Here is a 16,606-nt window from a genome sequence, read left to right on the forward strand (position 1 = left end):
ACTGACAACATTCCGTAGACGTTTCTTTTCCATGACCTTTATACCTACCCCTTTCATACAGGCCGTATCTCTGCTATACTGGACAATTCGAAGAGCGGTTTCCCCCCTTCCCCAGTCACTATGAACACAAATCACACAGAAAAACTTCCTTATTATCTAAACCCAAAAGCAAGTAACATGTCTCTACAAAACAAGGAGAATGACCCCAGTCAAAAAAAAATCTTTATGTTCCTTTATTGGAGCAAGATTCCTGACCGGTATACAGTGACGTATTACTAAACAAGACCTGTGCAGAAATGACATACTATCCATCCAGACAGGTTTTCATTACACTTTGCCTATCGATGGAATAGTTCCATTTATAAAGTTTTATACATCAAAAAGCTTTGAATTTGACCAGGCTGTCCATTAATTCATCTCTGAAAAAGTTAAGTGGCATTTCATTTTAGCTACTATAATTTACAGCATTAAAAAGCTTATGCATTAGGTAGCTTCCCAAAATGGTATCCTATGCACAACGGCATTTAGCAGAGCAGGGCCCGTCCTCTCACCCAGATTCACACAGACAGGCCTCGCTTGAGAGCTATATGCTAAATAGCTAGTACTTCGAGATTAAAGTACTCCTGAGGTTCTTACCACCAATACGGACTTCTTACTCTGAGTCTTGTCTTCCTGGCCACATTTCGTAGTACCAACGAAGACATGCCAGTAACTGCCCTGTGTGTAACTTGGCATTAGAGCACCAGGTCTGTCTGATGGTGGTGGCAGGCACTATTATTATATCCAGGTAAATAAAGGCCCATTTTTTCAGATGCCAATTTGAGACACAAATCAAGGGCACAACATAATCAGAACCGAGTTTTGAGCAATCTGGTATCCAGACTGATGTGGAAGATTTCAGAAACTGACAGCAAATTGTACCCACGATGGCTCCTGGCTTTGGAGACATTAATACATTGATTCAGATCCCTTTCTCAGTCCACACAGCCCTGAGGTCACCCTGCAAAGTGCGTATCAAAAAATACGGAGTCAGAGTGACAAAGTTTGACAATACGTTATACAAGTCAAACGTGGAAAATCGTATTAAATACACCTGTTCTGAGAGAAAAGCATCAAATCCTTTGTGTACACATTTAGTTTTATTGTAACAAAGCAACTTGTACACTTTTAACGTTTAAAACTGAGCATCATCTTTCCTTTCCAGTGAAACAAAAAGAAAATTTAAAAATAAACAGAACAAAATTACAATAGAGAATGTCAATTCCAAATAAGATCCTACAGGTTCTGCTGATTCTCCCATCGAGTGGCAGGGCTCAAGTCATCATTAGGAGAGAGTTTTATTTTAAAAGTGTCATCTTAAACTGCAAGGATGTCCGTTAAACATCACAATTAAACATGCCAAAGGAGAAGCCATGTTGTCAAAATGCCCACTTAACCCACCCAAACATCTCAAACCCACCCTTTGCTGACCTTCTATAACCCCATTTTTTTAAGTTTTTTTTTTCTTTTTTTTAAACAAGAGAAAGTAGACAGGTACATGTTGGTAAATGCTAACTGTCCATATTCACATAGAGACACAGTGTAATCTCTGAGCCCAATATACAGAGAAAGGAGGAAAAAAGCTAGAATTCTATGCACTACTACACAGGGGCCTAGCACCCTCCAGCTTCCAGCAGAGCTAAGGGAGCAGAAGGTTTTTCTTTTTTCCCACAGAGCACGGTGGTGTTGATTCCATAAAGTTTTTGTTGAGACAGGAAGGGATAAAAATGAATTTGGAACGGAAAAGGGTAGAGATTCTTTTCCCACTGTATTCTGCTCAAGGTATTTCCCCCCAAAATAGTTGAGAACCATGGTATAAAGGGAGAGAAAAGAGACTTCAAAAAACAGGGCGAATGAGCACAAGAGGAGGAAAAAAAAAAAAAAGAAAAGAAAAGAAAAAAAAAGACTGCAACTTGCTCCCAGGGACTGAAGAAAATTAAAAAAGGAAGGTTGGAATCCATCAGTGTTCCATTAGTCATCTTCTCCTTCATCCTCCTGTAAGAAAAAAAGCGGGCATTCAATTTTCAGGGTTAATTCTAAAGTCATTCCTCAACATTCACACAAACACTTACGGACTTCCACAGAACATACTGCCACGATATGGAGACTTGTACTTTACGAACCTACAAATCAGTCTGTATCAAATCTCAACTGAAAGATACAGTGATGCTGTTTCAGATAAATTAATTCACTTTTCAGCACTCATCAAAATCACTGACCTCTTTCATACCACATGATGCAAACCAAAAGCCAATCACGATCTCACTATAAGAATTCTAATGTTTGTCTAAAACATGCAAATCTGTTATTCAGATTTCTCAGAATCTGACCAGCTGCACTAACCCTATCACCCTCATCAAGTACTGGCCAGGGAAGGACAGGATGGAGTACGAACCACAAAGGAGAACTAGTTATAGTTAAGTCACAGATACAAGAACCTTATTAAAATCTTCTTCCACCCCAGACAACAAAACAGTTTATCTCATCTACAAATCCTCCCACAATCAGTTGGCCAGTTTTATTATATAACCACAAAATAACAAGGTAAGTTCTTTGAGATGATCTTTTCTGGACTTAACCAAATTGTCTTTTACCTCTCCTTCCTCCCCCTCATCATCATCTTCATCTTCTTCACCTTCATCCTCATCTCCTTCTTCGTCAATATCTTCCAATCCTTCTTCTTCTTCATCATCATCATCATCTTCTTCTCCTTCCCCTTCTTCATCATCCATGTCAGGAACCTTAAAAAAACCAAGAGTTACCTGAGGAACTAATTTTCACACAAAGGAAATAAATACAACCTTGAACAAAAGTACATTCTCAACTCACCAAGTAGTACTGTAACGGATTTGGCCAAATATCATCTTTGATGACCTCTCCTAACTCATCTGCACCTGCGTCAGAATGGTCAGTAAACCAGGTGAAGAAGCTCTCTGGTTCCTCATGCTGTCTCTTCCTGCTGGCTTTATTCTGTGTTTGACTTGAACGTTTCGTCAAATCCTAAATGAAGACAGAAGAACTTTTGACACAGGTTCTCCATAACACCTGAATTCCCTATAATTTAAGATTTTTAACCCAAAAGCGGGGGGAGAAGGGGACGGGGGACAACGACGAACAGGGGGAAACACACAACTGGTGTGTTTCCTATACTTGTTATCTAAAACAAATTATAAAACATACAGCAGGTAAATAAAAGAAATCCTAGAATTCTAGGTCTGCAAAGACTTTTCAAATTTGTACAACAAGCTTTTCCTAAAAAGGTACCATGTAAATTTGGCTTTTTTTTTTTTTTTTTTTTTACACAAAATCAGTTCCACTTTGACAACCACTACCGTAACACAGTATAATAATTTAATATGGGGGGCACCTGGGTGGCTCAGTATCCTGGGATCGAGCCCCACATCAGGCTTCCTGCCCAGCATGGAGTATGCTTCTCCCTTTTCCCCTCCCCCTACTCATGCTTGCTCTCTCTCTCCCCCTCTCTGAAACAAAATCTTTAAAAAAATTGTTTTAATGAGTTCACCACTTAAATGCAGACATAAATGCAGTTTGGGAGGTAGCAGGCCATTTGAAAAAGCTCAGTCACCAATATGAAAATCAAAAAATGCAGCCTGTCTCTTTAAAGACTTGCACTAGAATATGTAGCAACAGCTCTAAACCACTGTGTTCCGCTTTAACACGCTAGGGGTCTTTTTGTTTTGTTTTTTACATTTAAGGATTTGCACCGAAAACATTACCACAGCAGCAAGTATTGGTAAACGGTTCAACTAAGCCAAAATACACAAAATGATACCTTCACCCAACATTTCCTCAAATACCTTTCCAGATTTCCATTTGATTTCGGTGGACTTTGAAGATGGATCACCACTCTCATTCAGATGAAATTCTTTGGAGAGAACTTTATTTTCGAAGTAAGGGTTTTCATCAAAATACTATGATAAATAAGATTGGAGAACTGGGAATCAATACAAACAGGTCTTCTAATCAAAGCTCTAATTCATTTCCACAGTGGCAAACAAGAGGAGTTACTGATACTTACAAAATCTATTCTGTAACCTGATTTAATATCTTCAAATTCTGTCACTTCAACTCTTGTCAAATAATGCAGTGCCTCTTCGTCCTCCTCCCCAAGCAGTGCAGACACTAGATGAGCAAATTGTAGGTCAAATGTGTATTAAACAGACAAATAATAACAAACAATTCAAGTGATGCCTTTAAAATTTTTCCAAATTTAGTGAGCATCTTCGACTTCATAAATCCATTAAGGGCAAACCAGATGGCTTAGTGGCAGAGCTGTCACCATCTTTTACCAAGTAATTGAAGAGAATCCCAAGTTAGAATATAGTCTCTTCTAAAACAGAGAAAATATTAAAATGCAAGCCTCCCCTCTCTTCAGTGTTTTAATCTCTTCGTGTAACCAACACGTTGAACTAAGTTCTCAAGCCAAGTCGCTCCACTCTAACAAGCGCAGACACCCCATACCCTGGAGTAATGCTCTGCCACAACGTACCTTGTGGATGGTTGACAAATGTTGTTACCCAAAAATTGGGGATTTTGGCGATCAATTCCGACCTCTTCTGAAAAAATGGTTGGCGGAGTTTGTTATATTTCTGTTCTACTTTCAAAATCTCCTCACTGGCTTGTTCATTAAGTCTGAAGCAAATGAAAAACCATGTTGACAATGATCATATCTGACAAATACAAAAAATGCTGAAACTCCAGAATATTTACTTATTAGCTTTAGAAGAGTACAAACTACTTATTTATAATAACCAAAACACCTAGATTTATAGTTAGAGACTCAAGTCAAAAGTAAGATCCCAATTTGATCTGCTTCACCAACAGACACGCTCAATAATTAACAGTTCTTGAAGTGCCCAAACTGAGCATTTTGGTAACATTGTATATTTACATCACCAACTCTATCGCCAGGCTAAATTCAACTGTTTCAACCTCAAGCAGATGAAGTTTACAAAAAAAAAAAAAAGTTGCTAATAAAGTAACAAAGTTATCACCCAAGTGGGAGCAACACTGATGCCATAATGCTAAACTATCAGAAGTCCAGGCACTGCAATTCAGAGAACTTGTAGCCTTTGAAAGCAAATCCAAGCTTTACAAGGTCAATGTACTTTCTTCAAAAACTTTTTGGTCAACATACAAGTATTTCACAGGAAATTAACACTGGACTTTCAAAATATTTCCAACTAAGTTATAATCATCTCCACTTAGCCAGTGGATACAGATTTATTTGACCATAGTTTCAGTGATTATAAGATTATAAGCTGCATCTCAGAAAACTTCTCCAAAATAAACTACAAAAAACTTTACCTGTCTATTTCATTTTGTACTTCATCAATATGTTCAATTGCTTCTTGCTGTTCTTTTTCTGCAAGAAAAAGGTGTACAGGACTCAATACTAGTTAGAATATAAAATTAGTTTTCCTGATGTTAACAGAGTATGTGATGTGACATATCCATAAAACAGTTTTTAAAAAAGAAACTGCCTACTACAAGGCATGCTCTCCACGTGTTCATGCCTGTAGTTGACAAATTACTTTTTAATTAAACGACTGTTCACAAATCATGCAATCTGCTAGGCTATTCGAAATGTTTGCAGCACTTTTTTCAAGAGTTCCCTTACAAGAAAGAGACCAGTTACTACTTTCTATTACGAAAGATAAGGAATAAGCCTTACTCAAAAATTCTTACTGTTATTTATCACATTGTATACCTGTTAACAGAATGATGCCAGCTGTTAACTCCACTACAGAAACTAACCCACGACCATAACGAAAACGAGGACACCACCTATCTCAGTGATAAAATCACTTCTTACACAGAGTTGAAAATACTGCTCAGTATCGATTACAATTAAGACATCAGACATGCCTGACAGGTAAGGCCCTTGAATCTGCCCGACCATCGTAAACACTGGACTTTACCTTCTTAGAATAGGAAGCCTAGCATTCTACCCTGATCTTTCTCTCCCCTCCAACCCAATTTCAGGCGGGCTTATCTCAGATGCGGCCCCACACGATTCTGGAGCACACTTACAGGGAGCAAGCATGAAGTCTGAAAACTACGAGCCACAGAAGGCAGAGGAGGAAAAGGGGTGTGCTATGGAAGAGGTGCCCTTTTGTCCGGTGAAGACTGCAGAACCTACAAAGCTAAGTGGGCGTGAAGGGGCCTGATCGCGCGGTTCATTTCCGGTAACCATCCCGGGTTTTGCAGCCCCCCTGCCGAGAAAGCCTTTACGGCCAAGGCTGGGAGGTTTGCTAACAGCCATTGTAAAGCCCCTCCGACACGCTGGCCGCCGGGCCAGGTTTCACAGCGCTCTACCGCGACGGGGTGGCCACCCCACGTGGGAAGTGTGCCCAGGGCAGGCCAGAGCATCCTCCCGGGCGGCCCAGGCCCAGTGCGCGGCCGGCCGCGTGCTTCCCCGCGCCCCCACCCCGCCCCAGCTCCAGGCGGAGGGCCGCGCCGGGGCCGGCCTGCGGGTGCGGGTGCGGGTGCGCCGCCCGCAGGCCGGGCGCGAAGGGGGAGCCGCGCGGAGGCCCGGCCGCGGGGCCGCGTCCGGCCGCACCATGTGGCGGCGGCGGCGGCTGATGGGAGCGAGGCATCATGGCGGAGCACAATAAAGAGAGGCTTCTCGGGAGGGAGGGAGGGGGAGGAGAGCGAGGGAGGGGGGAGAGGAAGGGGGGGTCTCCTCCGCCCGCGCCGAGCAGGCCGCAGCGCCCCCGCCTCGCAGCGCCGTCCGCCGCCGCGGCGCCACCCCGGCCCCGGCCCCGCGCGCACAAAAAAGGGCGCCGAGGCGCTCGCCGGCCCGTCCGCCCAGCGCCGTCCGCGCGCCCCGGGCCCCGCCGGCGGCCTGCGGGCCGGGCGGGCGGCGAAGATGGCGGCGCGGGCCGGCCCCCGCCTCGCCTGCTCCTCACCTGAGGTCTCGTCGGCCCCGTCGTGGTTGGAGTTGAGCTCCTTTTTACTGACTTTGGCCGCCGGCGCCGACATGGTGCTGCTCCGCGGTCGGGGGGGGAGCGGGGAGGGGGAGAGAAGGGAAGGCGAAGGGGGCGGGCAGCGGCTTCCCCTCACGCCACACGCGCGGGCGCTCGCTCGGTCCGGCCGCCTCCTCCCGGCGCTCGCTCGCTCGCTCGTTCTCCCTCCCCCTGGCTCGCGCGCGCTGCCCTCGCGGCCTGACGACGAGGGAGGGGCTGGGGCGGCGTGCCGGGCCCCGGCCCGGGCTCCTGCTTACGGAGGGGAGGCGGCGGCGGACAGGCAGGCGGCTCGGCTCCCTCACTCACGCTCCGCGGTCCAGCTCGCTGCTCGCTCTCCCCGAGCCGCCTCCTCCTCCACCTCCTCCTCACGGCGAGGGGCGGGCGGCAGGGCGCAGGCGCGCCAGGCCCCGCGCGCACGCCCCGCCCCCGGCCGGAGAGGCTCGCGCCGCCCCGCCATTGGCTGGAGCGCCGGGGCGAGGGGGCGGAGCCGCGGCGAGGAGACACAGGGCCTGGCCGAGAGGCGGGAGGAAGGAACGCCGCGACGTACGGGGCCGGCCCCCCGCGCCGCGCTCCCCTCCCCCGCTTTCCCCTTCCCTGGCTCGACCCGGGACATTTGCGCGCTATGGGCGCGCGGCGGCCCGAGGGGCGGGGCCTCGCCCGGCTGCGCGCAGGCCCCCCGGCGGGCGTGTCACGTGGTGGCGGAGCGGCTTCCCTTCTCTGCGGGGTGGCGCGTAGCACGGGCGAGTGGGGTGTTACAGCCCCCCAGAAGTGCAGGCCTGGTTGTAGCCTAGCCTCACAGGGGCCCAGAAATACACCCACCCCGGGTTCGGCGCCCTGGGACACTGCTGGGGCATCCCTCTTGGTGGGTGAAGGAAGGCGACAGACATCTCCATCCTATTTTCCAGATGGGGAAGCTGCACTTAGGACTCACTCAAGCTTGTCTGCAAACCCCGAAGCTGTCCAGTCCACTTACAAGGCCTTTTCTTTTCCTGGCTTCTAGTCCAAGCTCTGCCCAGACGGCTGTGTGCACTTGGACGGGTCACCTTCCCTCTCTGTACCTATTTCTGTTCTGAAATTATATAATTCAAAGAAAGGCTGACAAAGGGGAACGTTGTGTGATTGGTGACTTTTAGGCAAGGCCGCGCCAAATTGGAAGTCCTCTGAAGGCAGGGAGATGCCACACTCATCCGCGCGTCTTTTTTGCCCAACTAAGTCCCTAACGCTTGCAAGACACAGTACCGAGTGCTAGGAGCCAGTCCCAGCAATAGGAGTAGATCTCATTGAAGCGCACAACTACCCGATGGCGTAGGCGGTGTTAAATTCATTTCACCACGTCAGAGCTAGGACCTACAAGACCTGCTTTAGCGGCCAAGACTTGAACCACTAAGTAAGGCCAAGGCATTTCTGTTTAAAATAACGTTTTCCAGGTAATGCAAATGCACCACGGTTCTAGTCCCTCTTCCAGAGCCCCAAGAAGTGGACCACAAAAAGCCTGAAGTCTCTCCCTGGGCTTTCCTAAGCAGAACTTGGGGTTGGGTTATTTGCCTTCTAGCAGCACTCACGTTTTACTGTCAGCTCTTAAAGACACAAGCAGTGTCTTTAATGTTCAAGACAGTCCATTGGTAGGTGATCAATAAAGATAAATGTTAAATAAATGGCATACAGTCCATGAGTAGAGAATACAAATGTCTTCTTGGGACTCTCCCCCAAACCCCAAAATTCATCTAATCCTTTCCCTCCCAACCTTATTCTCAATTGAGCCCAGCTCAATCCCACACCTGTCTCAGTTGGATAGGCTTTTTAAAGGAAGAATTATTAGCACCAGCGATAAACTGGTAAATGTTTGACAACCATCTCCCAGAAGAGAAAAAAAACACACCCAAGCCCCCGATTTGTAGCATTTGCTGATTTCAGTGTTGTGTAAATACTCTCATGGCCAATTTCCTGCCACCACTGTGAAGTCACTGAACAGCGTTGAATTAAAACACCAGGCTCTATTGCGCTGCTGAAGAATGCACCGTGGGCCACAGGCCATGATAAAGTACATGTGTTTTCTCATTTAATCCTCACAAGTAGTACAAGGTAGGCATTAATATCCTCATCTCACAGCTAAATCCAACTTTTTTTGATGTGAGTGGCAGAACCACAATTCTAAACCATGCTAGTGGATAACAAGGTCCCTGCCCTAAGACCGTTTTTCCATTTTTTGACGTGACATTTGACATCAGGACTCAGTATAAACCTAAACACAAAATAATACTTACCCTTACTAAGTGTGATGCGCCTCTTAATTTTCTACTCTATTTTATTTTCTTTAAATGCAGGTTGCACTCCATGAAATTGATTTTGTGACCCATTAATGGGATGAAACAGTCTGAAAAACACCGTGTTGAGGGCTGCTGTTTTCAGACGAAGCCTGCTTACAAACTGTGAGTACCAGTGACCCAGAGCCCTCTCCTAAGTGCCTGATCGACCTGTGTTTCCCACGCATCTGCAGGGGCTCCAGGTCTCCTTTCCGACCATCCCAGCCCTTAGAACCACCCTGCTCCTCTTCCTGACCTTTCCCACAACACTTCTCAAGATGAATGCAGGGAGCACACACTAGAAGTGGAAGAGAAAGAGAAAGCAAAAGGGCAAGAGTTTCAGTAAACAAGGGAGTGGCATGGACACGCCAAGAGATAATTCACCCATGCTGAATTAGTCACTGTGGTCTCCCCCAATCTAACACCATGAGCTCTGCATTCTCTCCTCGGCCTCTGACCTCCCCCTAGGAATTCCTCCCTCTCCTCTCCTCCCCAGCTTCCTTTGAAGGAAGAGAGCCCTGCAGCTTAAAGATTGGAGGAGAGATGTGGGCATTCCCTACAACACAGCAGTGTCCCAAGATGACCAGAAATTCTTAGCTAGGATGGCCTTAAAAATATCTATCCCCTCCACCTCTCTGAGCCTCTTTTTTCTGATCTGTAAAATGGGATTATTCACGGCTTCCGTTTTGAGAGCTGATGGATAGAGAAGTGTTTAGCACCGTGCCTGGCTGACCAGTGCCCAAGGAGTGCGTGGCATGAGCTGTCCTCTGGATTTAGATGAATCCTCCTGGAGGAGCTATGGTTGTACCTCTAATCCCTCCAAGTCCTGTTGATTCTCCCAAGGAGCTAAACAGAAGGTGACCGGGAGGACTCATTCACATTTTACTGCTCACAAGAAATTTACTGTCCATCAAGAGCACTGATCATGAGCCATTCGATGTCTCGAGTGTTTCGTATCTATTTAAACCGAACATCTTACAGAAGAAGGAAGCACAGGTTATGTCACTTGCCCAACAAGGTCACACAGTCAGCCAGAGCCAGGTTTCGAACCCTGGCTGTCCCGCTTTACTACAGGGGGGCATCAGCTGGGCAGGTCTTTTGCCTCTCATTTGGAAGGGGATGGACTGGGACTCCTTCAAGTCAAACTTGCCAGGTCACCCAGCAGACCCCCTGGCGCACCACCATGTGGACTCCTCACCCAGTGCTCCTTCCACAAGCCATGTCAGCAAATTAGAAAGATTGATGGGCTCCGAGCCGCTCCTCTCTGCACTTAGACAGCCTGCTGTCACGTTTTCCAAGGGCAGCGCTTTCCTGTCTTCTACTTATCGAGACCCAGCTCCCTCGAAGGCCCCACCATATCCCCACTCCATCAGAGAGGCCTAATCACACGAACAGACCACGGTGTGACTGGCTCCAAGCAGTGTGTCTGGAAAACACAGCCCTCACCTCCAAGTTAACAGTTGGGGGGGGGGGCAGACGTGAAACAGACAATTGCAATGTAATGAGGTAAGGGCCAGGCTGGGGGGACTCTGGGCACTACAAGGGCAGAAGGGGGCTCCTAACACCCAGCAGCTGTGGCTCAAAGAACGCCTGCAAGGAGTGACTTAGCAGCAGAAAGCTGCAGGAGGAGAAGAGGAGCACAGGTAGGGAGACAAGAGTGATCCAGACAGAGGAAAAGCAGGCTTCTGGGACCTGAGGTGAGAAAAAGAAGAGCCGTGAAAGGTGCCAGAGGGAGCAGGAACCTGCAGAGGTGGACAGGAGCCAGGCGGACGCGGGCAAGTCACTTAGTTGATAGCTCGAGGGCAATGGGGAGGCAAGGGTTTTAAACCAGGGAGTCACGTGATTGGCTTTGCTTGGCTGGATGGGGGGGGGGGCGGGTGGAGGAGGAGGAGGACGAGGAGGAAGCTGGAAGCAAGAGGAGTGGCAGTAATCCGGCCAGAGTCGAGGGCAGTCAGCAGCCACAGGAAGGAAGTGGATGGATACGAGAGGTACCGAAGCGGTAGAACCAGCAGGACTTGGGGATTTGTCTGATGTGGAGGGGTGAAAGAGAGGACAGGGGTCGCGCATCACCCAGCCTCAGGCTGGCTGGTGGTGCCACCTACCAAGACAGGGGACCCAGGAGGAGTGAGTTTGGGTGCTGGGAGACAGCTCAGCTTAGGTGTTGGGTTGGGGGCAGGGATGAGCTCCCACGTGCTCCAAGTCTCTCAATTTTGCCCCTTCTAGTTTTTTCTTCACATCAACCTAATCCGCTCACCCACCCTGTGCTGAAACCCTTCATGGTGTTTGGGGTCATATCTCAAAAAGCACTGGGGGGGGGATCCCTTAAGTCTCCGATAAACTGTAGTGTAGGAACATACCTCCCTTAGGCAAGTGCTGAGATCTCGACGTCTCCTCCGACGTGGGGGCAGGAGGCAGTCTCGGTTTCTTCGTTTGAGGCAGGAGCGAAGACTGGCGTTTGGGGGCCATGCTGTCAGGAAACTCCACAGACCCAGGAGAGAGGCACGTCTGGAAGAAGCTCTGAGGACTGGAGCTGCCCCAGGTGGCGGAGGTTTAAATCTACCAGAGCCCTGGCCAGGAAGGTTTATTTACATGACAGTGGGACACCCACCCCATCCCCTCCCCCATCCTCATCCCTTCCCTCCCACCCTCCAATCAAGATCAACTTCTTTTAGTTGCTCTCTGCAGGTCCCTAAGGGTCATTCTCGGCGCTGGGTGGGCAGGAGGAGATGTTTCCTGTGGGAGAAGTTCTCTGCTCTCTAGGGCCCTCTTGGTAGTGTCTGGAAACACCAGCAGCCTTTCCTAAATCCTCTAGATAGGCGGACCTGCCCCCACTGAGAACTTGTCCACTTCTTCTTCTTCTTTCTTTCTTTTTTTTTTTTTTCCTTTGACCTCTAGATTTAAACGGGCCCTTGCCTCACCTCAGCCTGGAACATTCTTCAGGGCCATTACCTTCACCCCCATCTCTGTCTGGCTAACTCCCACCCAAACTCCAGGCCTCAGCTTGGAGACCTAAATGAACACTGAAATACGGGATTCCCAGGCAAGAATTACAAAGGAAGAGGGAAAAGAAGGGGCCTTTGAGAAGACCTGGAGCATTTCATTCTACACTCATTCTGGAAAAAGAAGGTCGAGTTTGAAAAATCTTAAGAAGGCATCTTGTCTGGGGGGATGGGGGGGGTCACATACTTCAGCGCCTCTTGCAGCCTGTCGGGTAATAACTATGAATAAGCCAGCAACTGGATTTCACCACAGCTAGTGGAAGGCGGAGTGGTACAACCACTCTGGAAAACTGCCAACTCCACCCAAACTGAACTTGTGTTCAGCACTTCTGCTCCTGGTTATATTCCCGGCAGAAATGCTTACCCGTGTACTCTGCTATGTGTGATAGATGTGTACAAGAATGGTCACAGCGAGATCCATAATAGTAAAAATCTGAAAACGAAAATGTCAGTGCTTAAATGCATACATTGTGAAATAGTCACACAGTGGAGTATGATGAAGCAATGAAAATGAACGAAACACAAGTGCGTGTGGTGATGTGATTGCAGCCTACAGATGTAGCATTGAGTGAAAAGACACAAGACACAAGATAGGATAGGCTGTGCGATCTCATTTATATAAAGTACAGAAACAGGCAAAACTGATCTCTGCGAAGGAGAAGTCCAGAGTGTGGTTAACCTAGCCTTGAGGAGCGATGTCACCGAAAGGGGGAACAAGGGGCCTCTGGAGTCCTCCTGAAGCCTGGTTTCTGGATCTCGGGCTCACTACACTGATTCATGATGTCTTTGTTGCCAGGTCCCTGGTCTTTCTATTTTTTTTTTTTTTAAGATTTTATTTATTTATTTGACAGAGATAGAGACAGCCAGTGAGAGAGGGAACACAAGCAGGGGGAGTGGAAGAGGAAGAAGCAGGCTCATAGCAGAGGAGCCTGATGTGGGGCTCGATCCCATAACGCCAGGATCACGCCCTGAGCCCAAGGCAGACGCTTAACCGCTGTGCCACCCAGGCGCCCCCCTGGTCTTTCTAAAGAGAAGCCAGAGGTATATATTTTTTTGTGAACTCTCTGGATTTTTTAAAAATTAGCAATGAATTAAATATTTTAAAAACGCCCTTTGTGGACCAGATCAAACATGTTGGCCAGGCTACTTTCATTCTATAAGCCATGAGTTTGTAACCTCTGAGATGGTGCAGTGATTTTCCATCTTTAAAAAAAGGGTTTGTTTTTTCCCCATCAAGTAATCTCTTAACAAAAGAAATCTTAGGCATGTCTATGATGTTAATATTGATAAAAAGCTCAGCTCTTTCTGGAAGAAGACCCCACCACCACCACCACCACCACCACCACCACCACCACCTCTCGTTCCCCTCCATCCCTCCATTCTTTGTTAGTTTCTGAGGAACTCTGGGCTCCTTCTAAGACATTTTGAAAGTCACAAGTATGTTGATTTACAGATAAGCAAGCTAAGACCTGAAAGAAGTGATTTGCCTAAAGTCATGAGGAGAATAACCGAGTTATAGCTAGAACCAGGGGCTTGGGGTCACTTGATCACAGGGATGCACCTTTTAACCAGCCTCAGTCTTGCTGTTTATACCTGTAAATTGGGTGATAATAATGGCTGCCTCTTGGTTTAGGATTTTTGATTTGAGGACAAAGGATCATCTTTTCACTGTTTTTACTGCAGAAATTGTCCAAAAACAGTAAGGGGGGAAAAAAAGGAAAACTATCTTTCGATGAAACTGGGAGTCAGCTAAACCCCAAACCACAGAATAGGTGGCTGGCCAGCCAAAGCAGTGGAAAAGAAACAGGATGTGTGCAGGAAGAAAGGACAAGGCGCCTTGGCTACAGACTCTGGGAGTATCAGCAAAGGATAGTTCTGGAAGCTGAGGGGCAAACTCAAAATCCCTTGCTTATAGCAGCCACAACGGGGTGTACTGACAGGATGCTGCACTGGATGGGTTCCTAGAACAAAGAAGGGGCTAAATGAAGAGTAGCCCAGAGGTGCCTAAGACCAACACAAATTGGAATTTCCTTGAGATTCTTTTTTTTTTTTTTAAACTCACCAACCTGAGATCCAGAAGTTTAGAAACACCTAAGTAGGTGCTCTCCTTATTAGTGGAAGCTTAAAGAGATATAGCTCCTTTGGAGGGCAATTTAACCATCAGAATATCTATGCAAAGTGCAAAAGTACCTACCCTTGACCCAGAAATTCTCCTTCTAGGAATTTATCCTACTGATTCATTGTATTGCAGGGAGATGGCACCTGTATGAAGCAATTTACTTGCAACATTACTTATTTATTTATTTTGGGGGGGTACACACACACCTACACACACCCTTGCTAGCAGGAGGTGTGGGGGGGGGGGCACAGAGGGAGAGCAAGAAAGAGAATCTAAAGCAGCGGGCACACTCAGCACAGAGCCTGAGATCATGACCTGAATGGAAATCAAGAGTCCCTGGCTTCAAGACTGAGCCAGCCAGGTGCCCCTCATTTGCAACATTGTAAAAGCAAAATATTGGAAACAACCTAACAGCTTCTTTAGGCTCCTGGGGACCAAAGGATACATCCAAACCATGGAGAATGCCTTACAACCATCAAACCAAATAGGGAACCAGAGCCATGGCTAAGTGAAATAAGCAAAAGCCTAAACCAAGTAGTTAGTATGTTACCATTTGTGTTAAGGGGGGTAGAAAAAAATACATATTCACTTATTTGCCTGTATGCCTATGATACAGCCCTTGAAGGACTCCTAGGAAGGCCATAACCCACCAACCTTGAGGAGAGGACTGGGTGGTGACAGATGAGAGGACAGGGATAAGAGGGAAATGCTTCACCCTTTACTTTGTGGTACATTTTGAACTTTGTACCTTCTGAATATATTATATTAAAAAACAAAAACAGGGGGCGCCTGGGTAGCGCAGTCATTAAGCGTCTGCCTTCGGCTCAGGGCGTGATCCCGGCGTTCCGGGATGGAGTCCCACATCGGGCTCCTCCTCTGGGAGCCTGCTTCTTCCTCTCCCACTCCCCCTGCTTGTGTTCCCTCTCTCGCTGGCTGTCTCTGTCAAATAAATAAATAAAATCTTTAAAAACAAAACAAAACAAAACAAAAAACAAAACAGGTGCCCGGGTTTCTCAGTCCATTAAGTGTCTGACTTCAGTTTGCGTCATGATCTCAGGGGTCCTGGGATTGAGCCTTGAATTGGGTTCTGAGCTCAGCAGGGAGTCTGCTTCTCCCTCTCCCTCTCCCTCGCTATCCCCCCCATTTGTGCGCATAGCTCGCTCGCTCCCTCTCAAATGAATAACATCTTTTTTAAAAATAAAATAAAATAAAATAAAATAAAATAAAATAAAATAAAAATAACAGGGGCCACCTGACTAACTCAGTCGGTAGAGCAGGAGACTCTTGATCTTGGGGTTGTGAGTTCGAGCCCCACGTTCAATGTAGAGATTAGTTAAAAATTAAAAACAAATATATATTTTTTAAAAACAATAACAACAACCAAAGATTACCTGAGCTCCAATACTTAGAGTCACTTAAATCACCTAAATACAGCACCCACTTGGTACATGTCAGCTTACATTCAAACATGCATGACCCCACCTTTCCTTTCCTCTACAGCTTCCAAAATTCTAATTTCCTGGATTTCCAGAGGTGTTACTAGGCAACTGTGCAACTCTGCTTCGTTCCAGGACAGCTGTAGGCAAGGTGGGGGAAAGGCAAATGGCCTCCCTCCAACCCACCCAAAGGTTGACAGGCTCGCGATGTTCTGTAACCCTGAGGCCAGGCTCCTTCTGGGAACCAGGAGTTTCCAAAATATCCAGAACTCCCTATTGTTTAGTTATCTGTGCACACCACAGGATAGCTATAAATAGCTACCATTTATTGAGCATTAGCGGTATGAGAGGTATTCACTAAACATTATCCTTTTGAACCCTCCATCATCCTTCCCAGGACAGTATCATGTCCTTATTTTGCAGATGGGAGAATCAAACCAAAATGAAGAATCAATACTCAAAGAATCTGGTCCCAAAACTAAAGGGGTGGAAGAGTCAAGATTTGAACCTCTGTCTTTCTGACTCCTCGGTACCACTTTTGGTACTAATGGGATGCAAACGAATCGCTACCCAGAGCCTGATTGCCAGGTAAGCGCAAAACACACCAAGAATTGACTCTGAGACTCACAGAACCTCAGGAGATCATCTCTGGCCGTCTTCTGGTAGATTTTCCTTCATACTTCTCAGCACAGAGGGGGCACTTGGACAATCTTTTTTCTTA

The 16,606-nt window shown here is 47.0% G+C and overlaps 1 protein-coding gene across 1 annotated transcript; it reads right to left on the bottom strand.

Moving 5' to 3' along the window:
- Window positions 1-209: 209 nt before the first annotated feature.
- Window positions 210-7,413, bottom strand: SET (SET nuclear proto-oncogene). Its single transcript, XM_045771184.2, has 8 exons — window positions 6,972-7,413; window positions 5,368-5,425; window positions 4,550-4,692; window positions 4,079-4,182; window positions 3,858-3,971; window positions 2,869-3,039; window positions 2,634-2,780; window positions 210-2,034 (listed from the first exon to the last, which is right to left on the bottom strand). Exons 1-8 carry the CDS (start codon window positions 7,042-7,044, stop codon window positions 2,011-2,013), a joined length of 834 nt encoding a protein of 277 aa, XP_045627140.1. The 5' UTR covers window positions 7,045-7,413; the 3' UTR covers window positions 210-2,010.
- Window positions 7,414-16,606: the final 9,193 nt, after the last annotated feature.

Source organism: Ursus americanus, chromosome 18 (genome assembly GCF_024610735.1).
Source record: "Ursus americanus isolate L20-20 chromosome 18, mUrsAme1.1.p, whole genome shotgun sequence".
NCBI lineage: Eukaryota > Metazoa > Chordata > Mammalia > Carnivora > Ursidae > Ursus > Ursus americanus.